Source organism: Bombus flavifrons, chromosome 12, assembly GCF_040668555.2.
Source record: "Bombus flavifrons isolate JBK064 chromosome 12, iyBomFlav1_principal, whole genome shotgun sequence".
Lineage (NCBI taxonomy): Eukaryota > Metazoa > Arthropoda > Insecta > Hymenoptera > Apidae > Bombus > Bombus flavifrons.
In genome coordinates, this window is record NC_138453.1 from 9,350,766 (window position 1) to 9,375,707 (window position 24,942).

Consider the following 24,942-nt stretch of genomic DNA (forward strand, 5'->3'; position numbering starts at 1 on the left):
AGCTGGAAACGGAAAGCCGCGTACCTTAAGCACACTCTCGTCCTCCGAGTGACAGGAGGATTGCAGCGTAACGTCGGCGACGGTTCCGGCCTGGCTTACGATGAAGACCTTCATCCCCTGGGACACTTGGCGACCCGTCAACACCGCGGTGTTCATCACCTCCCAGTTCTACGACGAAAATGAACTCGATTAAAGCATCGCCTTTGCCTCTATGACTCCTCGGGGATCTTGTTAAAGCGTTCTCCAACTCCATTTAGGAAAGTCGCTCGGTCGTATTAGCGAACGGCGATCGTCCCTTGTTCGTTGCACGCTTTTGTTTGCTCCCAAGCGGGGCTGTCAGAAAAGTTTCGCGGATGGTCGCGGTCTGCAGTCGAGGGAAAAGCTTTTAAAGGGTCTCCTCGATGGCCTAGACGAGTCCGTCAGCGTCGCTCGACCATTTCATATGTATACACGCGCCTGTATCACAGGTATACACGCACACGCGCACACACGTACGCACACGTACACAGAGGTGTACTCGTATCGTTATGGAAGTTATTCTACGTGTTGGCTGTACATCATATTCCTTGGCGGTGTGTGTACTTTAGAACGGCCATTCAGTGGGAAAGGGGACGGCAGGACGAGAGACGAGAGCAGCCTGGTGCACGAGAAGCCATTTCCAAGTTGGCTTCCGTACAGTCTGCCCTTTGGAAGGAACATCAAACGACTCGGATATTGCAGCGAGGGAATTTAAATCTCTGACCCCGAGCGGCTCTCTATCCGTCCACCTACACCCGCTTGTCTCCGGTTCTACGTGTGCGTTCATGCCACCTACATACATATATATATGTATATATATATATGTATATATATCTTTGAACCCGCGCCCCTGGTTGGCATCGATAAGCTCGATCTTAGGCGAGCGCAAAAAACCTGCCATTCAGTGCATTCCGAATAGCACAGGCTCATCGGACTTTCTCTTCTAAAGTGTTCCCTCCGGTCATCGATATTCTTTCGATTCACGCGACTTCGAATCGAGACTTGGAAGCATATGGGCGCTTTTCCTGCTTGCACGAATCCTCCATTTAACGTAGGAGAATTTTCTCGCTGGAAAATTCGTCCGGATAACACCCACGGGATTTATTTTCGTCCTTCGCATCGGCGAGTTTGCTACGGTCGTTCGAGATAGGGTGAGAGTGCCAGTTACGGTATTTTAGCGATCGTCTCGATAACAAAAGCATTTGGGCGATCGAATTCCAGCAGAGCCGCCCCTTTTGTTCCGGCCAAAATCTCATTGAACCGTCGTTAGGGAAGCTGCTTTTAGAAATCCGTGACTGCACGTAGAAGCAGGAACTGCGTTTAAAACAAACATCGAGCGCAACGCAGCTATCCGGTCACGGAGAGCCAAAGTTGCAAGGAACTCCGCCAACTCTGCGTAACCTCTTCTCTACCAAGTCGAGTAGTTGGTCGGCTTCGAACTACCGAACTTTATCAGGAATCTCTGATCTACTTAGCTCCGTTCTGCTGTTCGGCCGTGTACAAGATTTAGTTATGCATTATCAAGGTACTGCACCACGTCAAAGGGCACGAAGCGAGCTACTATTCCTGGATAACCAGGCTGCATTTCTTATCCTCGTGGCCTAAATATTTATACGCCTGGCTCGGCTGCCGTACCGTCGTCAGCCTTCCGCCAAAATATTTTCTTTTCGTTGATTAAACGAGCGTGGGGATTCGCGTTTGGCCAGCTACGCGAAAAGCAGCCGCGGCATAGATGCTGCATAGAGTTAAGCCGGACCGGCAGAGCTTTGCCGAGTGCGAACAGACGACGAGGGTGTCTCTTTTAATTAAAAACTTCCCCTCCTTCCGCCTGGCGGAGGCAACGAGCAATTAGAGTACGGATAATCAAGAAGCTTCCGACAACTTGCCCCTTCTGCCAGCCTTTCAAAGGAATATGTAAGCGAATTAACGAACTAATTAATCAATTAGGCAGCTCGTGCACGAATCTCCTGCTGATTGTCGTGTACACAGCGCGCTCCCGCCCCCCCGCCCTCTACCCCCTTTTCGAAACTGACCGATTTCACGTCGTTTAATTCGCGAGTTGCGGATCGATGCCGAAACGCGGCGAAGTTAAAGGAACTAACACCGAAATCAATTAACCTCGGTACGCCAAGCTTCCAAAATCTCGGTCAAAGAACCGAGAATAAATCGAATAAATTTCTCCGAATGTCGTATCATCAGGAGGCCGATGATAAAAACCAGTCGGGGACACGGACGTGCCCTGTTTTATCTCGAGGAAAAACTACATCGCTAAACCTTTTGGCCGGAGAGCTGCGAGTTAATGGCGGTGTCTTTTTGCCAAGAGGAAATCTACCCGCGTGCCATTATTAGTTTATCAACGACATAGTCTCAGACTATATCACGACAATACCCAGATACTAACTTCGAGACGTTCTCTCGGCGCAAGAAACTAAATTTCGCGACTGTCGTTTCGTTCTCTTTGTCACCCGGCGAAATACGTGCTGTGTTAGAAAAGTAACGAGACTGATGTCATTTCTTGCGACTTATTGTTCGCAACGGCATCGAAACCTTACTTCGCCGGCGGAGTCGCACATTTATACCGTTGCTTTTATATCAGCTACAATTCCGTAGCTACAGCACGTATGCTTTTACTATGATTTGTGTAAACGCGTGCGTTAGGTAGAGAAAATGGAACAACCACGTGTTAAACATCGTTGTGCTCCAAAATTCTGTACCGAAACGAATAAAAAAAATGACGAATAGGTACATGGGAAAAAAGGTAAAAATATAGAATAACGTTTTTCATTTTCAACGGAACAGAGTTTCAACACGTTCGATTAACATTGCTCGATAAATTATCAAATTCCATTTTCTCGCAAATTATCTTATTCCGGATTTCTCATTTACTTTTTCACGACAGATCGCTCTCTTCTTCATTCTACCATAATTGCTAGGAGATTACGCTACATAAGTAAAGTACATTATTATTTCTTGCAAACTTCTGTAACCGAAGTCGTATTTTCCACCCTCTAACGCCTTCCGTTTTTACAAAAAAAAAAAAAAAGAACGGATCACGAGGACGTATGCCACGTACAGGTCCGTATCGATCGGCACTTTTGCCGGCGGTTATCGGCCAACTTAGCGGATTCTTTTTCAAGAGATCTCGAGAATGGCGGCGGATACGTCGAAGGACAGAAAACGAGGGTTGGCTGGTCTAAAAATCGTGCCGGTTCGACGAGTACCGATATTGGTTCGCGTAGGAGACTAGTACTCGCCCCATTCTCCTCCCTCTTTTTTCTCTCTCCATCTGGTTGATTCTTTTATTTCTTAACCGGTGCGAATTCGTGGAATTCCATCGTAGTTTCCGCTGTGGAATTCCAGGTGCACGTTCCAGGCACAGTTGGCGGGAATGAAAATCGTCGGGCACGTATTCGATGGTGTCCCCCGACAGGAATTGCACCAGGAAGCTCTCTTTATCGCCACCGTTTCTCCAACCTCTGACCGCGCGTATCGGATCGCAAACACAAACATCCAACGTTCTTGTGACCAGTCGAATTTTACGAACAACAAAGCGGCAACGAGGTTCGTCGTGGAGATTTTGTTAGAGAATACACGCGACGCTGAATAATCTTCGTGGCGTAGCTAACCAGGCTTCAGGGATATGCACGCACCATTGCGGTGATTCAGGATTCCCCGGCTTACAGTCTCATCCCCCTCGAGGAAGACAAGGTTTTTATCTCGACGAGCTTAAGCAGCTAATATAAGGTTACCGTGGATGGAAACGATATAGAGTGGCCGTAAAATCAGGGGAAAATTAAAATTTATACTTCCGAGTGGCGAAACGTGTTATTTGAGAGATTATTGGACAGCCATAGTGACTGAGTACCTTTCGAGACTGTTGTGCCAAGTTGAAGCTGTCTTTGTACTACTTTTCAAAAGAATACAGTGGCCTGAGAGACACAAGCGTAAAAATCTGTAGAAACATCTTGAAATTTCATTAGGTGATCTGACGCGATAACCATTCGCCGATTAACTAGGTCCAAGCGTATTAAAATTCGTATTCGTGTAATTAAAAAAGAAAGAAAAGAGCTTGGCAAAAAGGCACCTGATTGAAAAGTAAAAGTACGTGTACATACATTCTGTAGCTATTGCATGTTCGTAAAGAAACTTAGGATTGCAAGTACGAGTACGTTAATGGAAATGTCTTCTTAGATCTTTAATTTAGAACGACGTTCTATCGTTGCCACCTGGCATAGAACAGAGAATACGTAGAAACATATCTCGGTCAAAGTCGAGTAATCTTCATTATCTCGACGTTATCGAAAAGAAAACGCTAGAAAGGCAAACTTTGCGCACGTGAGAGAGCTCACCTTGGATATAGGCAGCACGGCCTGAATGTCGTCTTTCTGTATTTCGAGGCGAACCTGTAGCTTTCGCCTCTCCGCGTGATGATGATGATGGTGTTGCATTTGTCTCTGCTGTAGCCGCTGTTGATCCATCCCATTTAGCTGAGAGCCGTTGTCGAAAGCGTAGCGTACGCTCCACACGATTCGACCACCATCCCAATTCCCTTCCACCCCCTCCTCGCTCGCCTCCAGAAGCATCGTCAGGATCTCCTCTGCCGATCTGCAAATGACAAAGATGCGTTCCCAGTGACAGGATCCCGATTGTTTCCCGACAGTAATTCTAGCCGCCCGATGCCAGTCAGATTCATCGCCAGCCGTTTATATCCGAAACGCCCCAATTCCTCGCGTAACGCGAACGTCCACGGAGTGTCGAGCGTATTTGGAGAAGGGGTGAACTATTTACAGAACCGATTTCTTTGACGCAGCCATGCTAGATAGAGTTTTTCATGAAAGTGCCGCGAGCCGGGATACCGATCTACTTCCCTTTGAAGTTCGTCTGTCGGTCAATGATTTTGTTTAGTCACCTTGGCGATTCCCTTGATATTCTAGAATTCTATTTTTAGACTTGTCTATCGCATCTGGGATATTACACGATGGTGTTTTCTTTAAACGTTGCTCACTAATCTACCCCTTTGCATTCGGAAACTTCCGGCTGATCGTCTACACACGCTCCCTACAAAATAACGAAAACCAAAATTACATTCACTCGCTTTCTTCCGAATGGAACATCGTCATTATCGCTACTGTACTGTTCTTTCCCGCATCGATTACTTGCTTTCTCGTAACATAGCTTTTGCAATATCCGCATAAACGTTTCAATCTAACTCACCGCTGCTTGTGTCGTAACTCTCGCTTGTTTTCATTTTTCCACTGTTTTACAAACTGAATAAATGAGAGAGAAAAATTGCATCCGATACGTGTGGTTCGATTGTTCGATACGGTCTGTCCTCAGCTTCGCAAGTATTCTTCTTATAATGCTACAATAATCAGCTCGTGTATGTTTCCGCGATAGCGAGGTATCGTTACATCATAGAAGTTATGTTACATCACGAAAGAGAAACAATTTCTGGGACGAGAAACGCTCTTTATCGTCGCTGTGTCACAGCACCGACATCACTGCGAAGACTTTCGACAGCTAATATTCTCTTACGTATATCTGAGTATACATTTCATTTCTATATTTGTTTTTTTCGTGCAACGTGAAACGAAACTTTGGAGGAAAGGTATATTTCATAAAAATGTTTGGCTCGTGTAATTTCCTGCTACATAATCGTCAGTAATCTCGTCGTGTTCCCTTAGAGGAGAAATCCGAGTTGTTTGCTAGATTTACGATGTCCCCTCGGAAGGCATATTGCAGCGCAAAGGTTTAGAGAACCATCAAACACGATGATATTTTATATAAATTGATATTTTCCACTGCTGTTATCCATCTTCTAGATACTTTAATATAAATCTGTCATTTTTTTCATCGCACGTGCCTCACCGTATCACACATAAAACGTATGATATAATAATAATTTAATTTCTAATAATAAATATAAAAGACAAGTAAAAAATAAATAAACTAAAATTTGTTAGAATCGCAAGGACCGAGTAAAATTTGTTAGAATTCTCGATAGATAAATTTTCCAGTTAGTTGTCCTGATACTTATGGCCGGCGGGGTGTGCGATAGACTCAACGTAGCGGCAAACTCAAACACCCGTGAGGTAACTAACGAATAAGACTTGCCAAAACTAGACAGAAGAAGAACCAAGCGTAAAACGTGGAAGTTCATCCACAGTGAAACAGTCCTGACTAGAGAAACGGACGTGGGTAAGTTGTTACGTTAAAGCGTCCTCGTAGCCGGTATTTCTCAAGCTCCGTGGAACTAACGAGGATTTCGCCGAACAATCAGCGAGACGAGTAACTCGCGTCGAGGGTATTTCTAGTTACAAGTCGTTGGTGTTACGTAACGCGAGGCGCAACACGGTTGTGTTACAAAGTCGGCGGCGTTTCACGATTCCGTCGAACACGCGTTAACGACCCATCCGTCTGCGTTTGACCGTGAACAAGGATCACCATGGAACAGACGGTTATTACCGAAGGATTTACGACTCGGAACAAGCGTGCTTGCCATCAGTTTTCACAAATTGAGGAGAAGAACCGTCTACCTTGAGATGCCTCGAAGTTTACGGGCTACGAAATCACGAAGAGATCTATCTCGATGAGAATTCCAATACTCGAGGGCGCAAAATAATATTCTACGCTTGATGCAAGCTACACTGGTTCACGAACATATTTGAAAAACCATAGAGAACGTTTATGTCCATATTATACGCGTTATGTGAAACATTTTGAAATTTCATTAGCGCTGCAACGAGATACGACCGTCACGATTATATCGGTAAAATATGGAACGAATCTGAAAATGTATATGGAAATTGCAAGATATTTATTATAAACATACGTTCAGCGAGAAATTAGTATACTGTGCTTTTAAACGTATAACAAATGTTAAATATAGTGCCACTGAATATCATGGTTTATTAATATAGTGGATAATTTAATGTTTGAATATTTTCGTAATCTCTGTGAAATATACCGGGTGGTTGGTAACTGGTGGTACAAGCGGAAAGGGGGTGATTCTACGCGAAAAAAGAAGTCGAAAATGTAGAATAAAAATTTTTCGTTTGAGGCTTTGTTTTCGAGAAAATCGACTTTGAATTTCCGTTCGGTACGCGTGCGGTACGTTATAACGGATCTCACTGTAGATCGTTTAAATTTAATCGTAACTGTAAATCGAAAAATTAAAAAAAAAAATTTTTATTCTATATTTTCGACTTCTTTTTTCGCGTAGAATCACCCCCTTTCCGCTTGTACCACCAGTTACCAACCACCCTGTATATTCGCGCTAAATGTAAATATTTTCAAACTTTACCCACGTGGGTGTTGGCTAATGATAAATTTAAAATTCCACTGTATCGTTCCACTTTTTGTACATTATTCGCCTATCTATTTCAATCATCGCTCTAAGGAATAGTATAGTTCCTGATCCTTTTCATTCACTTTCGCGTTTATGAGAAAAATCTTGCCGTCTTCTACTTCGACGTTTCGTTTCGATTCGAGAGCAATTCCGGATGCCATGGCGCGATAGAGACAAGCAAAACCAAACGGAGCAAAAGGTTGCGAGATTTATCGGTGTCTTGTAGAAGAAAGAATGGGATTTAGAACGCTGGAAGGCGAGAACAACGCGAAAACGATTGGATTTGAAAATGAAATGCAATGGAAGAAAATTAGCAGAAAGGCTGATGCACGAAAGAAGAATCGAGATGGAGTTTGATTCCTGGTAACGATAGCAAGGTTTCTATATACGTTTTATCGAGAGCATAGGTCTCGATGTTGCGTGTTTAGCGTTTTCACGACCGATGATCCAATATCATAGTACTAAACTGTTGATTCCAATGAAGCCGCGAATACGTAGAAGCAGTACAGGGGCAAAGGGGAGGAAATTAAATCGGAGCATCGCAGGGTTAGATGCGATAACATCATTTAATATACAGTGATACTCACTACTTTTACTTTTTGCCCAAACTACGCTGAAACGAACGCTTCGCGCCTCGATTCTCGACTGCGATAAAATCTTTCTCCGACTCTCGCCAAACACGGTCTCACCTCGTTCTCTTGCCTTTCCAGCGTTCCTTTATGGTGTCATTTGCATATTTCCAAACCCTATTACCTTTCGAGATTAACCTGCTCGAACAGATGCTGGTAGGTTCGTTTCGCGCTACGGAGAAATAGTTTGAAACGCGAGGAGCAAAGATGATTCTTCCATCGATACGTATCGATGCGTTAGCTTTTTCAACAGTTTCTAATAGGTATCTCTATAATTTCGTGCGTTGGAGAAAGCGTTCGGATACGACAGCAAACGCGTCTACGCTGCCACATCGATACATTCGATTTTACGTATTTTGTAGAGAAAATTATCTCCTAGAACAGTTGCTATATTTTTAGTCTCGCGTTTGCGAACAATTTTTCGTTCGGAATGCGAAGATGTTGGACGCGTCACGATACGTTTGTTCGACGATACGAAGAGAGCAAAGATAGCTTCCGTACGATGTCGATACGTGAGTTTTTTTTTATAGTTCATATTTGTTTAATTCATACACGGAATAAGGTTGCGTGTACAAGAGGTTAACGCAACACGTATAAAAATATCGAAGCGTATAAAAAGATATGTTACGTAAGTTTACAAGAAGCTTGTTACTCGAAATAACGCGAATGTGTGTACGTGCAGAAATGAGAAAAACAAAGGCGAACGACTGTCTGGAGAAGCGATCAAATTTACTACGACTTGGAATTACGTTTGCGAGAAATATTGGGTCGCAGCTGTATCGCGATACTGAAATAATCCAATAACGGATTAATCTCGGCCGGTCCAGTGATCTATCAGCTTCCCATGAGTACCACTGCTCTTCCGATACGTCGCTTCTTCTTTCTATCTCGAGCTTATCAGGCGTCCGTTAGTGCCGCTATATAAGACCGCGAGCAGACGAGCCGCCAAGTTCGATATCACGGATTCAGCTGGTGAATTATCTTCGCGAGTACGACATGCGTTCCAGTGCATTAATAATCGTCGCTCTGTCCGCTGTGGTGGCCTCGATGATCTACATCGAAGCGTATCCACTGGCCGAACAGGGGCCGCTTGGGCCAGAGGGAAATACAGCCACCGTGAAGCCATCTACGGACTCGTCCAGTCAAGAATCCAGCGGCAGCAGCAGCGACGAGGAGAAAACCAGGAACGTGAACGGAAAGGCCAAGAGAGAAGCGATCGACGTGGCTGAGATGTTGATCGAGGAAGAAAAAGGAGTTTCTGTAAGGCTGGAACGATCGACCAAGAAGAAAAACGACGACGACGACGATAGTAGCAGCAGCAGTAGCAGCAGCAGTAGCAGCAGCAGCAGCAGCTCTTCCAGCGACAGCGAAGACGATAAGAAGAAGTCGAAAAAGAAATACGGCTGCGACGACAGCGACGATAGTGACGACGATGATTGCAAGAAGAAGAAAAAGTCGAGGAGGAAGAACTGCGACGACAGTGACGATAGCGACGATAGTGACGACGATGATTGCAAGAAGAAGAAAAAATTGAGGAGGAAGAACTGCGACAACGGTGACGACAGCGACGATAGTGACGACGATGATTGCAAGAGGAACAAGAAATCGAAGAAGAAGGACGACGACGGTGACGACAGCGACGACAGCGACGATAGTGACGACGATGATTGTAAGAAGAACAAGAAATCGAAGAAGAAGGACGACGACAGCGACGATAACGACAACGACTGTGACGATAGCGGGTGCAGGAGGAAGTACAAGAGGGAAGTTGATGGACAGGACAGTGATACGGTGAGCAAATCCTCTTCCGAGGAGAAGAACAAGCCGTAGTCTTTACAACTTGCTGAACCTCTCTAAGAATCCATGTAGAGGTTCCTTCAACGTAGAAGCCGATTTTCGCACATCCTTGGAGACACGAAGAAAAGGAGGAAGAATCGGAGAAGAGACACGTAGACAGCGAATGTCATTACGTTTACGAGGAAAAGGAACGTCATAGATCGCGATATTCCGTTTATTGCATGTTGTTCAGCAGATTTTACGACGTAACAATTGTTTAGATAGGCATATGTAGATAAAGTTCGTCGTATTATCGTTCTTAATATCGTTCGTAAATGTTTTATTAATACGCGCGTCATTTTGATTCGCACATCGATACGCGCTTGCACATTTCTACGGTATTTCTCTTCCTGCAATATTTCCGCAATAAAACGAATGTGTCTCTCGATTAATTTTCATTTCTCACCTAGTCCTTACAGCGGTTTACGAAGGTATTCGATCGCTTCCTGTAGAAAACTTTTACGTTCGAATATACTTTGCCCAGTCATCGTAGATCGCTCGTCCCGTCTTCGTGATAGAATACAGCGAATGAAGATGACGAAAAGCTCTGGCGCAAAAATAGCGACGTACTTACGCGCTTGGTAATCGCGAAGCATTCTCCTTTCGCCTGGCAGTGAACGTAGCGATCGTGTTCTTCGCGTTGATCTTGCTATCGACGATCCAGTCGGGATTACTGGACGAGGCGTCCAAGATTTTCACGCCAGATTTCACCCTGGCCCTGTAACATTCATCAAAATCTTTATCAACGGCGATATTAAACGATATTAAACGCTGAATAATTTCGTTTATTTTGCGCCGTCTGTTCGAGAATCAAAGAGAATACGTTATTCAGAAAGCAGGAAGAAATCCGATTGGCCGGAGCGAAATTCCATCGAAATTCGTGACGTGGCCAAACAGTCGCTTGAAAATGCCATGTAAACGGAAAAACGACAGAGTAAACGAGAGCGTTTCCCGGTCGTTCTACCGAAACCGCGAGGAAAAAGGAGAGAAGAGGCAATTAAAAAATCAGCATCGAGGCTGTAGGGAGGCAGGAGAGAAGGAAAAATAGACGACGGAAGGCGAAGGAAAAAGGAAACGTCGGAACGCGGAAAATACGGTACTTCGGACGAGTTCAAGGGTGAAATAATTCTCGTGGCGCTACTTTTTCCAATAACCATAGGCACGTTGTGCTCGCGATCGATGCACAGCCCGGCAATTATCGGCTCAACTCCTTGGAATAATGCGACCGACCGGGCACACATCGTCAACTTTTCCAGCCCTTCGGTCCTTTCAATTATCCTAGGTGACTGCAAACGAAGCGTCACCTCCTTGGTGCGTACGTATCGGATTTCCGTTCGATCGCGTCTAACTGCTGGCCTGAACACACGGCACACTTTCAACCCTGAGTTTGGCCGTCGTTTCAACAACGTCCTCGTTTGCCATGGAATAACGCAAAACCTGTCGCAGCTTTGACTCTCTATGTTTGCCAAACGATCCAAGTTTTCATCCATATAGAGTGATTTCTACTCTCCCGGTAAATTATACGAGCATAATCTCTACAAGCAAGATGTTAGATAACTAATCACTGTTACAAGCTAATTTAACGACGACCCTGGTCCATTTGCACAATTTAAAACATCTTAGTCAGCACTTTACTGATCTCTACGAATTTATATCTCCGAATAATTAATCACTAGATATCAAGATCACTTTCTTCCTAGAAAGCTTCATTTATATATCAGCTTACGTAATAAATTTGTTTGTACTTGTTCGAAGAAACGTTCAAGATCGTTACTATCTGGTATACGGAATATTCAGTCAACGATGTATATTAGGTTGTCCCAAAAGTTTCTTTCGTTTTACAAGGAAACAATATAATTTGTTCTATTGGAATACAAAATGGATCATACATAATTCAATAGAATAATATCAAACGATCTATCGGTTCTTTATAAAACGAAGGAAACTTCTGGGACAACCTAATACTCGTTATACGACCTCATATATATGTCATTACTAGAATCCTTAGGGTCAAATCTGAATTGAACTCGGTGCAGCGTTCAATGAACCGCGAAACTCTCTGTGAATGCGCGTCGCATCGACGTAATATATTATAGTCTAAAAATACATAATCGATGTCTGTACCTTCAACCGGATGCCAACACAAAGATTCTATGTCTGAAAATAAAAGGAAAAGAATAGCGAAATTTCACCGCGATACGCCTGTCTAATTGAAAATTAATAAGTAAATTCGCTTATACTTAACAAACTTTCAATCTTGTTCCATCATAGACTCATCGAATCTCTCTGTTCCATAAATTATCGACCGTCTCGCATACATCGTTTATCGGCCAGAGTTTCTCGTACGAATCAATTTCGTGCAAGGTATCGTGTCTCTCTCTCGTGTCAGCCGCTATTCCCATAGTGATATTTCGCGACAAAAAAAATTTATCTAGTACGGCACGTAAATGGGAAGACGGGTGGAATCCTCGTCGTTCGTTTCCGCAGCGTCGCTTATCCCAAGCGATTACAAAGTACCAGATTGGAAATTGAATTTTCTCGGGCACGATGAAATATGGTCGGCCAAGGTGGCTATTCACGGGTGCGGGTTCCGTTTAGACAAATCGTTTGCCTCGGAACGGGGACCTATTATATATATCGCGTTTTACTCCCCGGGAGCGATCGCGCGCGACGTCGATCATCCACTCGACGTGCCTCTCGAACGCGAGTGGTTCACGGTAACACCTCCGCTGCAAAAACCTCCGACCGGCTGTTGCTGTTTGTATATTTGAAAAATATTTTTCGCTCTGTCCGATTCGATTACGGGTCGAGGGTCATCCTGTGCGAAAGCGCGAGGCACGACGCGATAACAAAGATATATGGAACGTGACGCTGGCGAATATCAATAATACAGAGATATCCGGATGGATGAGAGGATTCGATAAAAATTAATCAAAGGAATTCGCGTTGCGAAAGAGAGCGGTGCCACATTTCTCTCGCGTGCTTTTCGAAAGCGATATAGCGTAACGTTTCACGATTGCTGGCAATAACGCGCCTCGTGAAAGACCCTCGTGTTCAGCCGAGCCGCAGAAATGTGGAGATCGTTCATCCGGCGCGGCGGTCGTCGCGTCGCAGTTTGCTGGCCAAGATTGCAATTTTAAACGATCGGCTCCGAGGAGACTGGCTCACGCGTTACGAGACGCAATATCGAGACGTTGATAATGAGAAATGTACGCATTGCGTCGACAGCGGGCGTAATTAAAACGTCCCGAAAATGGTTTATGCGGATTAATGGCAGTGGCAGCGAGCCGGCCCACTAATGCGTTTTAATTAGAAGAGCGGCGTGTTACACGCGAATCTCGTGCCCCTCCACCTGATCCTCTTCGTAAAAAATAATTAATCCGCGTCGTAATTAAACGCGACCGCGGTCATCAAAGGAAAGCGTACTCTCTCGTGCAAGTACAAGGATCGAGATGAGAATCTTTGTCGCGACTAGCGTGTTTTTTAATCGAGTACAGCGATATGACATACGTAATATGTCGAGCCGAGGAACAAAAAATTGTACAGTATCTTATAACTATAATCTCGTACGTCTTGTGTTATCGTTCGCAGAAGATACTTGCGATCTATAGAAGCCAATTGTTTCTTTTTTATCAAACCTTTCTTATGAATCACATTATCGGTATAAGCGGCTCTGCGTTCAGGATTCATTAATAGGTCTTCGAGCATATCAGCAGCGTGACGGTTGCTATTTGTGATACGATATTTCATTGTAACGATTTCATTGTATAGATACGCGTATATCTCGAGTTGCATATTACCTCGAAGTTGCAGATGATACACTTACAGACCTGGAACTTCTTGCGAACTCCAGTTCCGCTGGTAGAATAACGCATCTAAATTCATGACAAATAATTTGACACAAAGCGTCTTAATATTTCGACTCGTAAAGCGACTTATACACCACAACGTTTAGAGTTACGAGGATTCGAATATACTGTATATCATTGCACTGTACATTGTACTGTACATCATATACTGTATATCTTTTTACGTTATTCGCATACCTACATCTACCTAGAAGGATTACTCGTAAATGAATAAGTAAGTTAATTTGCAGTTCGTGTGGCGACGGAACGACGCGTTTAAACATTTACAGGCGAGTATCCGTAAACGAAGTTAGGAAGAAAGAAGAGGAAGGTAAGGCAGGAGAGCAATATCGAACGTGGCAAATGTCGAGACGACTCGATCGGTAGCTCCGTCACGAAACGGAAAAAAGCTCGTCGTTCGCGGCCACTCGAAAGGACATTTGCCTGGCGTCGCGACGCCGGCTTGGCTACGTTCTAGCCGAGTCTTCGCTCCCGAGAATTCACGCTCCAGTTACGTGACCGGGTCACGAGGTCGGTGTTACGGGGAAGTTACGATGCGCGAGGATAGCTGCCGTCTATCCGACGCCACGTCGGATAAATATCAATGCACTCTTCTCTTCCCAACCGATTCGCCTTCGCGCCACCAATGGAATAGCGGCTCGCGTTGTTCGCGGTTCGTTTGCGGAGGCTTCGTTCGCCGCGCGAGAAAAGAGAACTCGATTGGCGCCGTGAGTTTTTCTTAGCCCGAAGGCTACAGCAGGGAAATCTGATAAGTCACATTGTTCGATTCTTACGAACATATTTAACGATTTGAAACTAAAACTGTGCTTTTATTTCACTTTACAGCTAAATGTATACATTCTACGTGATTTTGATTACATAGAAGATAGAAAGATATCAGCAGATCGCGCGTCTTCACGGTTACAGCGACTGCGAGAAATATCGATAGATATTCTTATTTTCCAAAGGAATGTTATTTTTATCAGCTGCTACGTTCCATGTTCAGTGGCGATACGACAAAATTTGATCGAATACCTTCGACTTGTTTTCGTACGTAGCATCGCCGCAACATCGGTAGCGCTGTAACTTATGCGGAACATCTTGCGTAGATACGTATGTTTTTCTGCTGAAATCCTCAGCCTCGAGGTATCCCATAGGCAGAAAAAGAAATTCAAAAACATTATCCCCGTGGAAACGGGGACGCGAGAGATAGGGAATTTTTGCGAGTTCGACGAAACGCAACGAAGGGAATTTTACGTGGTCGCGTGTTTCTCGTTTTGCTATTTCTCCGACGGGTGAAAATGCGCAGCTACATTTTCAACGTTTGTTCTACGTCGTTGTTCTCCGCTTTGGGGTCAGGTAATATCCTTCTTTTTTTTTTTTCCTTTTTGTAGCACGCGAGCAGAACTGTAATTGGAACGAATCATTTTTCCTACGGAGCTCTAATGTTCCCACGTTACCTTTACAGTTTCGATATACGCGGCGGAAAACGCAACCGTTTGCAGCGTCCGAGGCGCAGCGAAATCGATACGTGCGACCGGTGTGCACGACGTGGACAATCGCGAGCGTGAATTATCGAGAGACCGTCTCTCCGATACAAAATAGAATCTAGCGGCGCTACGATTCCGGTCAAGGGACAAAGCGCTCGTTAATTCGATAGACGATGCAAAACAAGCGGTAGATTCGATTTGTGTGCCTGCCGACCGAGTAGATAAGTCTTCCGCTTCGGCCCCGTTCTCGTACTAGCGTACATCAACGCTGCGGAGATCGATAGAGAGTTTTCAGCTTGGCCAAGGGGAACGAGAACAGCAGCTCGTCTTTTTTCAAATCGAATTACACCTGGTCGAGGTCGATTATTCGAAGCAAACGAACCCTCCGAGTTAATTAAGTTAACCTCGTGTCGGCTGGAAATTAGGGTTACGAAAGGTTGCGGCAGGTTAGTCGCGATATTCACGCGCCAGAGAAAAAGGCTAGTCGTCCCTGACAAGAGAAGGGTAAACGCGCTAGTCCCCGGTAGGGAGAGAACGAGAATTGGCCGGCTTTTGAAAAGGAACGTCCACGCAAAAAGGGAACAGTGGTGAGCTTAGTTTGCCCTCGACGCGAAACCAACCCCCTGTTCGGCACGCGGAATGACAGCAAGCGTTTCGTCCATGCAATTACAAGTCCGAATCAAGTTATTTCCGCGGGGCCATCGACTGGCATTTACATACAAATCGGCGACGTGCAAAACGGCTGGTATCGGGACGATCTCGACAGGCGAGGGAAGCTTGCCGGATCGCGTTGACGAACGACCGGTGTCGGGCAACGGCCACAATTTATTCAATGACTGGTACGGTTGGCGATCGATCCCGTAACGAAACGACGCGACATCCCGGCCGATTGCGCAACCGGTACATCGCGAGGAACGTTCGCTCGATTAAGCATCAACGTGTCACCGATAATTCGGCCGATAATTATGATCGAAACCGAGAAACGGTCGGTTGGATACGGTTTCGTTGCACGTACACGATATTTTCGAGAGAACCACGGGATTTGGCCAATATCGCGGTCGCAACAGCTGTAAACGTGTAGCCGCAAGCGGGCGCCGATTATATAAAATTCCTGGCTGACGTTGGAAGCCGATATCGTGAAAATAAAAGCAGGATTCCTCGAGAAAGTGTCGAGGCCACGGTACATAAAATAAATCGACGTTTTTCAGATAAGACTCGAGGACACGAGCACAAATTCTTTTATCACGCGAGATAAGGACGCGTGTGCAAACTCCTTCCGTAATCGAATTTCTAAGCGAGTGAAGATAGCGCTCTTGATTTCTCGTTAAAGGGATAGGCTTAATCCCAACCAGAGCGCGAATCGTCTTGCTGAAACTAATTTCGCACCAGGCTATTCCTCGATACGATCTAATTTCTATTCTCGCATATCGATCGAAACGCGTTTCATTTTAATGCGCCCGGGCTTTTCTTTTAGAAACCTTTTAGAGAGAGAAAAAGAGAGAGAGAGAGAGATTGAAAACGAAAAAATTGCCTGCGGGAAATTGATTCGATCTAAGCGATGGATTTCCACGAAAGCAGAGCTCTTGAAAATCTAGACTTTCCTGAACATACATGCACGTGAATCCGGCTTAAGAAGCATCGTTTCGCGTGTACAATACGAAACCCCTTTTCCATCTACTTTAACGGAAGGCGCGACTGTTTCTTGTATTCATAGAATCAGGTCCATGGACTGGCTGGCCCATGAATCTAACCAGGCTTTTTCAACGAGTCAGCTTCGATAGCAATTATCAAGCAACGATGTCGAGTTAGAAAAGGGGTCACGATAGAATCGTTGAAAGAGCCTGATTGCCGCGGTGCAGCTCGCGAATCGCTTATGCGAGCACGAACGAAACGTCGGTGACAAGGAGCAGGAAACTGTTGGAGAGTTTACTAACAATGGAAAAGTTGTAACTTTACGCGAGGTGCTTGACAATTCATCCAATTAGAAAATTCCTGTTCCTTCTCTCCGTTCCAGATCTTTTTTCTATGCCACTCCCGCTACTCTCCCGAGGGGTGCATTAAGACAGTTCCGCTCGCGTGGACGAAAAACGGACGGACGAACGAGCGAGCAAAATAAATTTCAGGAGCTCGCAGAATCTTTGCCGTATCTCATCGGTGTATTTCCAACGCGACACTGCGTGCAGGAAAAGGAAAAATCGAATGGAAGTTGGCAAGTATGTTCGAACAGCGATTATCTTGAACTTGAAACGGGCACGAAACGAAAAAGCCCTGCGATCTCGAGCTACTCGTTTCGTCTGGCAAGTTTCTCTGTTGCGAAAACGTGCTTCGTCTTTTTCGTAATTACTTTTCCAACGGCTCGTAATTACGTACAAAAGAAACGCAACGAATTCGAACAGCTCCGCCGTTATCGCTAATTCGCTATTATGTAACTAACTTCCCGATGGAACGGGTAACCGCGTCTCTCGCCGCGAGATTCAACGTTTAAAATATTTTTAACCGCTTTACGATGTAATGCAGTTTCATCGCGATTCGCGGTAATCCACCTGATATAGAGGAAACTCTGGCGGCACAGAATAATACAGTTCTGCGTTCCGTATTCCACGGTCGTATTGTTCGTTAAATTTTTCCTAATTTTCTGAAGCGTTAAATGTATATTTTTTACACATTATTTTATACGTGTTTTATTTCCTTCTATCAAGTTCCATTTATAACGTAAGTCGCTTTTTTCAAATTTAGATTTTGCCAGCCCACTTTTAGAACCAATTTTAGCGAAGTTAATGAATGAAACACCACCTTCCCCATCCCCATCTGTACAACCCCACGCTATTGGATTAGAACCGCTTCAATACGTTTCATTTTTTCGGTAAATTTGTCAGCGGTGGGAATTGATTGTAAACTACTTCCAAATAAAAAAAAAAAGAATATTCGGTTATCACGTATATTCTGATGATAACGATCCTTACACAATATTATTCTACCTTTATCGTTACTCTTATGACAGGCTTTCGTTACAACTTTAGCTGACAATCGAAGTACACGTAATAATATGATAATATTATCGTACTACGGACCATGCCCGTACTATTTACGCTTGCGAAAGAAACTTTTAGGACGACCTAATATTCATCGATATGTGAAATGGTATTAGGTTGCTTCGTGTTTTATCCATGAAATAAAATGTTTTTGATTATTTGCACTTTTATCTTTATTTTATAATGCAATTCATATATCGGAAGAAGCCAGCTCTTTGGATATAAGAGATATCATACTTAACCCTTTAACATACAACTATGGGCATAACCCGTATTAGATGAACGGGCATAGCCCGTATTAGATGATCGGGCATAGCCCGTATTAGATGATCGGGCATAGCCCGGACGGGCATAGCCCCAGCGGGCGTAACCCGGACGGGCATAGCCCCGACGGGCATATCCCCAACGGGCATAGCCCCAACGGGCATAACCCTTATTAGATAAACGGCCATAACCCGTATTAGGTGAACGGGCACAACCCCCGCGCGCCTAATTCCACCGCTGATGGAGCGGTGTGTGGCCATGTCACACCGCGCCTGGTCGCCGGAGCCGCCGTTTGGATCACGTTGTAATAATAAAATTCATTGACCAAGCTTAGGTGTTACACATATAAATAGCAATTCGCAGCTCAGTTATCTGAAACTTTGCGTTCTCATTATTTTGCCAAATATTCAAAATTGTTATCTTCAAATCGGTTAATGCAATGGTGAGGCAGGAATATGCACTCGCCAGACATTTTCGACGACGTTCAAAACGGCTAAATTGTTTGAGAATATTTCGATGGATATTCCTCGAAACAATGTAGGCAAATCGTTGCTACGTATACTAAGTTCTTTCATCATCTGCGTAATTAACGCTAATAATTTGCACAACTAAAAACAGTTCGCTCTTTGTCCGACCTAATATTAGGTCGTCCGAAAAGTTTCTTTCGTTTTATAAAGAAATAATGGATGAACAACATTTTTCGTTTTATATTATTTTACCGAATTACGTATGATCCATTTTGTTCTATCAAGATAAAGATCACAAAGCTCGACAGATTAGGCTTCATGTTTGTATAAGGATGCGTCTGTAAAAGAAAGACACTTTTCGGGCAACGTAATACACTGCTCGAACGATTGAAGAATCGTTTCCCGCGTGAAAAGCGCAATTTCTGCGTTCTGATCAAATCGACGGCTCTTCGTGTCAAAGACTAGCAAAGAAACGATCTCTTACCTGAGATACACAGCGATCACGATCGGTGGCCTTTCCTGTCTCGGATCGGTAACCTTGGACGGATGCAGGAACGCTGGAACGTGTAACCGAGACCTCGGATAAAGGGGCCCGTGGGGCACCAGGAGTGTCAGCGAATCGTCGGCCTTGAGCTCCTTGTAATCGGCCCGGTTCGGAGCCAGAGGTACCTGACCCAGTGGCGTGACGGGCTGAATCTGAACTCTGGGTCTGCAGAAGCCAGCCCCGTTGTCAGGCGAGCCAGCCTCCTCTGCTCGTGGCTCGAGCACGGAGTAAGCTACCTGCACGAGCCTGGGCAGGCTCTTGGCGACCTTGACCCGGCCAGAAGCGTCCGGAGGAGGTAACGGTGCCCACCAATCGGCCGGTATGGTGATCTGCGCCAAACAGACTCCGTTCTCTCCATCGGGGCTGCACGCTGCCGTTAGTGCGGAAGCGGACGAAGAACTAGAGGAAGAGGAAGAGGAAGAGAAAGAGGAAGAAGAAGAAGACGAGGAAGAGGAATAGGGTCTGCCGTTGTTGTTCCTGTTGGCAGTGCTCCTCGATGGAGCGGCCAAGCTCGCGTGCAGGACCACACAGACTCTTTGATGTCGAGCGAGAAGCAACTGACGCCTTCCGCCTGCCTCGCTTCCGGCGTGAAAGAGCACTCTTAGCACGGGCGAGTCACGAGGCACGCTGTTTCCAACCAGATGAGCGGACATGTCCAGATGACGCGCACCTAACTCCTGCGCGTCCAGAATCGTCGCCGCTGTTAGGTTTCGCCTCGTTTCCGGGCCTGGTAACGCGTCCAACGGATCTGGAACTATGTAGCGAGCCGGTACGGTCTGTTTCGTGCTAAATGGCCCATAGGTCGCCCGAACGGACACCGGCTCGCTCGTCTGAAACACCGTGAATTTGTCTCTCGAGAGTACGGAGCCTGGCGGTGGAGACAGAACCCCGTTAGATAATGTGCCCGTCGATGGAGATATCGACGAGATAGAATCCCCTCGGACAGGATAGTATTGCCTCGGTATGTGCTTCAAGAAAAATCCTCCATCCTTGTTCTCGAAGTGAACCTCCACCGAGGCAGCCACGTCTGAAACCAAATAATAATTTAAATTGGTAACGACGAATGGATAAGAGTTAGGAATGGAGACAGGCTTGCGGTTAGCACGACCGCGGATAAATGTTTGACGGAGAGAAAATATGCCGCGAGAGGAGCTACATTGGTTCAGAGATCGAAAGACAACCACTCGATCGAGCACTTGCAAACTTTGCCAAGCACTTCGTGTATGGGGAAGGTTCAAGTTATCTATAGCTACATACAGGTCACTATTTCTAATTAAACTCGTGTCTAAACTATGTTCTTCTGCTTTGTATTCTTACGTTTTTTTCATAGGTTCGCTACCGGGATCACATACGCAGAGTTGAAATATTCATGGTTTAACTTTGAAAATATAGAGCATTATTATTAAATATATCGCATCTCGCTTCGTCGTTCTTCCCCTGTTTCGATGTAATTTTCATTCTTTTTTTACAACCCTTTTCCTCCGTACGAGAGCTACGCGCGTAAAAGGAATTCAACTTTTTCACCATGTCGTAAGTTTGATAGGGCGGGATATTTATTTTTATGCGGCCAATTTGCAACTTTATTACAAGTTTAGGTAAAATATCGTTACAATATAATATTTTCGAAGATATTCGATGTCGTTCTTAAGGTCTGTTGCATTTTCCTTAGTACTCAAGTACGTCGAACCACTGGTACACCCTCGGAGCATTTGTATTGAACTCGTACTCCTTACAACGTCTTAAGCTGTAATTGTAAGAAGATCCTCTTTAAAATTCGAGCAGATCATTGCAAGAAAGTTCTCGTTAAAATTACTTGGGTCGAAATTTCTGCGCGATTATTTCTTTGATAGACGAATACTCGTGACAGATCCGCGAGGCTGCGTCACGCGTAATAAATTCTTCTGTGACAAGTTGAGTATCAAGTTTCACGATGAAGCGAATGAAATTTTAGAAATTAATTCTACAAATCACAAGTTGCTTCATTGCCCTGTTTGATTTGAAATTGTAAAATTCCAAAAAGCAAATCGGTAACGTGGAAATTGTAACTTTTTCATTCGCATATTTTTTTCATCCACTATTTGATGAATTATTGCGCACGAGAATAAAAAGTTATTTTTCCATGCTCTGCTCTCTGTTCGCTAACTTTGACTGCTCTTTGTGACAACTCACGAGTAAAAATGATTCGTTTGCGTCGACCAGTAATTACACTTACATGGTGGATTTGACTTTGCATTTCACGATAGGATAATCCAATCGGAAGCATTGCGTTCTTAAGAAGGTGAAATAAGTTCTTCCTACAAGCGCCGCACTAACAGTGTCCCCCGAATTGTGAAGACATTGGCGGAACTCTTCGTCGCACTCGCAGCTTAACCTGTTGAAGAAATTTCAAATCCTCATCGTTTTAACGTATCAACGTTTCACTCTCGTTGCCCTTTGTTTCTCGAAACGTGTACGATCAATCGTTCGTAGTGGAAGCAACATTTGAAATCTAATTCCAACATGTTCATACACCACAAATTATCTTCACGAGTTGTTCAAAGTTTAAACGTATTTTTCAAGTTTTAGAATAAATAATAGCCAATAATTTATACTCCTGTGTATTATGCTCCTACGGTTTGACTAGAAAAATAACAAACACCCTGTATATTAAAGCTGAAAAAAATCGAATAAAATTGAACGTCGATAACAGCTGTACGTAAGATCGCAAAAGAGTGTGATTTCCCATTTTCCCAGCAGTATCTCACGAGCAATTGTTCGTTGTACGAATTCGACGGGCAAACAGCTTCTGCTACTGACTCGACTAGAGTTCGATATTCACAGCGAGTGATTCACGCGATGTAGAGTCTGACTCGGCACGCCTACAAGTCGCGCGCAACGTTACGCCTAATCGCGCGCGATTTCTCATTGAATGCTGGACATTTGGTCGATTCCGGACAAAAATACCGAGTGGGCGTTCACTCGAATCCGATATTACCGCGATCGTTAACACTCTCGGCTGGTTTTACGGTAAAGGTTGAATCGACCCGAACGTTGGTTGCCTTCTAGTTGGAAAACTGATATTCGAGACTTTATCTACGGCCGGGGAAAATGTGCACGAGAAAGGGCATCGCTTCGAGGAAGAACTAATTTAAAAACGGCCGCCTCAAGACGCGACCTCGCCAGAAATGAAACATCTCTCTGGTTCAGCACCGATGCCGCGGGCTTCCCGGTAAAAAGAACTGCGGCAAAAGCGTGAGGAATAAGAAGAAAGTTGGAAAAAAACCTCGTATAATCAGCGGGATTAGTTAATCCGTGTTTAGAGCCGTGAGCCTCGATTATATCGGGACACATATCGTGAGTTCGGCAGCATGCGTCCGTTTGCTTCCATGAGCCTAATTCCTCCGTTCCATTTGCTATGTTACCGTTTCCGCACCATAATGTTCCTGGTGGAAGGAAATATAAGCTTATATATAGGACATTTTTCTTCGCGAAATTCTGCAGAATTGAAAACAAGGAAAACTACAATAGCGATGTGAAGCCGTTCATCTATCAGGACATGGTTACAATGAATGCGCGTTCTCACGGAATTTTCTGCTAACGAATACGAGCACGTCAGAATGATCCGTCACATGATACGTCAGACGATTCGATTCATTAAAAGTACGTAGCCGCTGGCTTTACTCCGTTCGTTCGTCGGTTTGGGTCTTGGACGAAAATGATGTTTCACTGTGGATGAAATGCCGGGATGTAGACGAAAAACGCATGTTCAAAGCGTAAAGTCCAAATTTGCCTTTACCTGGGAATATTATCCTGTCCGATACTTCTATCATTTCACCGTCAGCAAGTGGATAGCCGTCTCTGACCGTAATATGCTGAAATGCGTGGACAGAGACGTGCAGGCAAAGCCAGAGAGTGAAAACCGACAACTCCAGAGTCCGCATGGTACGCGTGGAACAGCAGGCGCAAGAAAGAATCAAAGATGAAGAAGGTGGAGGCCTAAATCGGCTCGGAAGAATGCCGAGGAGCAGGACGAAGAGCGATTTCTTCCGATGGCGATCAAGGTACAAGCGAGCACTTGCCTATTCCTTAGACTTATATGAGGACGTACCCTTTATTTACGACCTAGTTTCATTGCTTCTAATCGTAGAAATTATGTTTGGGCGACGCGATAATCGACCAACAAAATTTTAAAATGCCGGAAAGCGAGTACGGAAGCGAACGTGTAACGCATCGAATTTGGACAAATGCTGGAATCACGACAGGAATTTCAAATGGTCCGAAACGTGCATAAATTTAATTGCTACCAGACGTAATTTATGCACAAAGTTAAAAGGTAAACAGCATATGTTGCGTGCGTTTCGTGATAGTCATTATCTTTCCGTTATACGTATAGAATATATAGGTCATTATTTTCGATTAAAACTCGTGTCTAAACTACGATTTTCCAACTTTTTAATCTTTTAACACATTCGCTCCTGAATGTTCGTAATCTAATCCGAAAAGTATATTGCATTATTTAATATATCGCATAAAAGTATAAAGAACAAAATGCGATTTATTCGCATCCATTATAGTGGCGAATGTGTTCGTAATTTTATGTGATATTAACTTTTTATTATCGATTTGTATCTTTAAAGTACACGAATGTACGTTACTCGTCAATAAAATAACTATAGATATTTTTTATTATATTCTTCAAAATACTTTATCTTATCGTGGGTATTCCGGAAAACTTTATAACATAATGTACGTTCGCACACGACAGATCTATTTTCTGATAGAATACGCGTTTCAATCATTTTCTTGAACATTTCAAAAATATTAATACGATTATTAATATGTACATATAATTATATTATTAATATAATTATACAGTCGAATATTAATCAAGCTGAACGAGTAAATTAATATTACTCGTTTCTCACAAAGCGTCATTTATTTATCGCCAATTTTCAAAAGCTTTGTATCTTCGAATCTATCAGATTATTCTCTTCTTCGATCATTTCGCGTTAAAATACTTCTCTTTAGCCACCAAACGACACAGTAGATGGAAAGTCAACTATACGTATTTATCCTACATGGTCTGCGAATATAGATTTATCGTGATCTTTATCAGTTACATCAAACAGATATTCTTTATTATGCAATCTCGATAAAACGTTCGATCAAACTTCGTGTGCAACGTTTTCTCCATACACGTTTATCCTGTAACGAATGAAAATTAATTTCGTATATTTCCCGGCGTGATCTTCAAATGTACATTTATCATGTTTTTTCGTCCGAGCTCCAAATATTTCAACGTACTTCGAACAGATATTCGCCCGTGTACGACCTAGGTAGCCAAACAGTCTCGTCAAAATCCATGTGCAACGCTTCTGCATACACGTTCAGCTTATATTAAGAGGCTAAATTAGTTTCATAAAATCCGCGCATTTTCCTTCGCGCCTTAATAAATCCTCGATATAACGGCATGTTTATATTAAAAGC

General features: G+C 44.1%; 2 protein-coding genes across 5 annotated transcripts in view; both read right to left on the reverse strand.

Annotated features, from left to right (window-relative positions):
• The window catches only part of dtn (transmembrane protein 132C dtn), an 81,058-nt gene that overhangs the window by 9,572 nt on the left and 46,544 nt on the right, over window positions 1-24,942 (reverse strand). For all 4 annotated transcript variants that reach the window (XM_069124678.1, XM_069124676.1, XM_069124675.1 and 1 more), the window contains 4 exons: window positions 19,417-20,503; window positions 10,406-10,549; window positions 4,368-4,623; window positions 25-168 (listed from right to left, as the gene is read on the reverse strand). In XM_069124678.1, the coding sequence (XP_068980779.1) occupies window positions 25-168; window positions 4,368-4,623; window positions 10,406-10,549; window positions 19,417-20,503 (1,631 nt within the window). The remainder of the gene's footprint in view (window positions 1-24; window positions 169-4,367; window positions 4,624-10,405; window positions 10,550-19,416; window positions 20,504-24,942) is intronic.
• Window positions 21,008-23,533, reverse strand: Pla2 (phospholipase A2). Its single transcript, XM_069124685.1, has 4 exons — window positions 23,252-23,533; window positions 22,739-22,898; window positions 21,689-21,847; window positions 21,008-21,220 (listed from the first exon to the last, which is right to left on the reverse strand). Exons 1-4 carry the CDS (start codon window positions 23,394-23,396, stop codon window positions 21,142-21,144), a joined length of 543 nt encoding a protein of 180 aa, XP_068980786.1. The 5' UTR covers window positions 23,397-23,533; the 3' UTR covers window positions 21,008-21,141.

Excerpts from the sequence above, each read along its gene's own strand:
- Pla2 (XM_069124685.1), bottom strand. The coding sequence starts at position 23,396 with ATGCGGACTCTGGAGTTGTCGGTTTTCACTCTCTGGCTTTGCCTGCAC. Across the intron at positions 22,899-23,251 it reads GGACAGGATAATATTCCCAG|GAACATTATGGTGCGGAAAC; the intron begins GTAAAGGCAAAT and ends TCCTTCCACCAG. Across the intron at positions 21,848-22,738 it reads AATCCCGCTGATTATACGAG|GTTAAGCTGCGAGTGCGACG; the intron begins GTTTTTTTCCAA and ends TTTCTTCAACAG.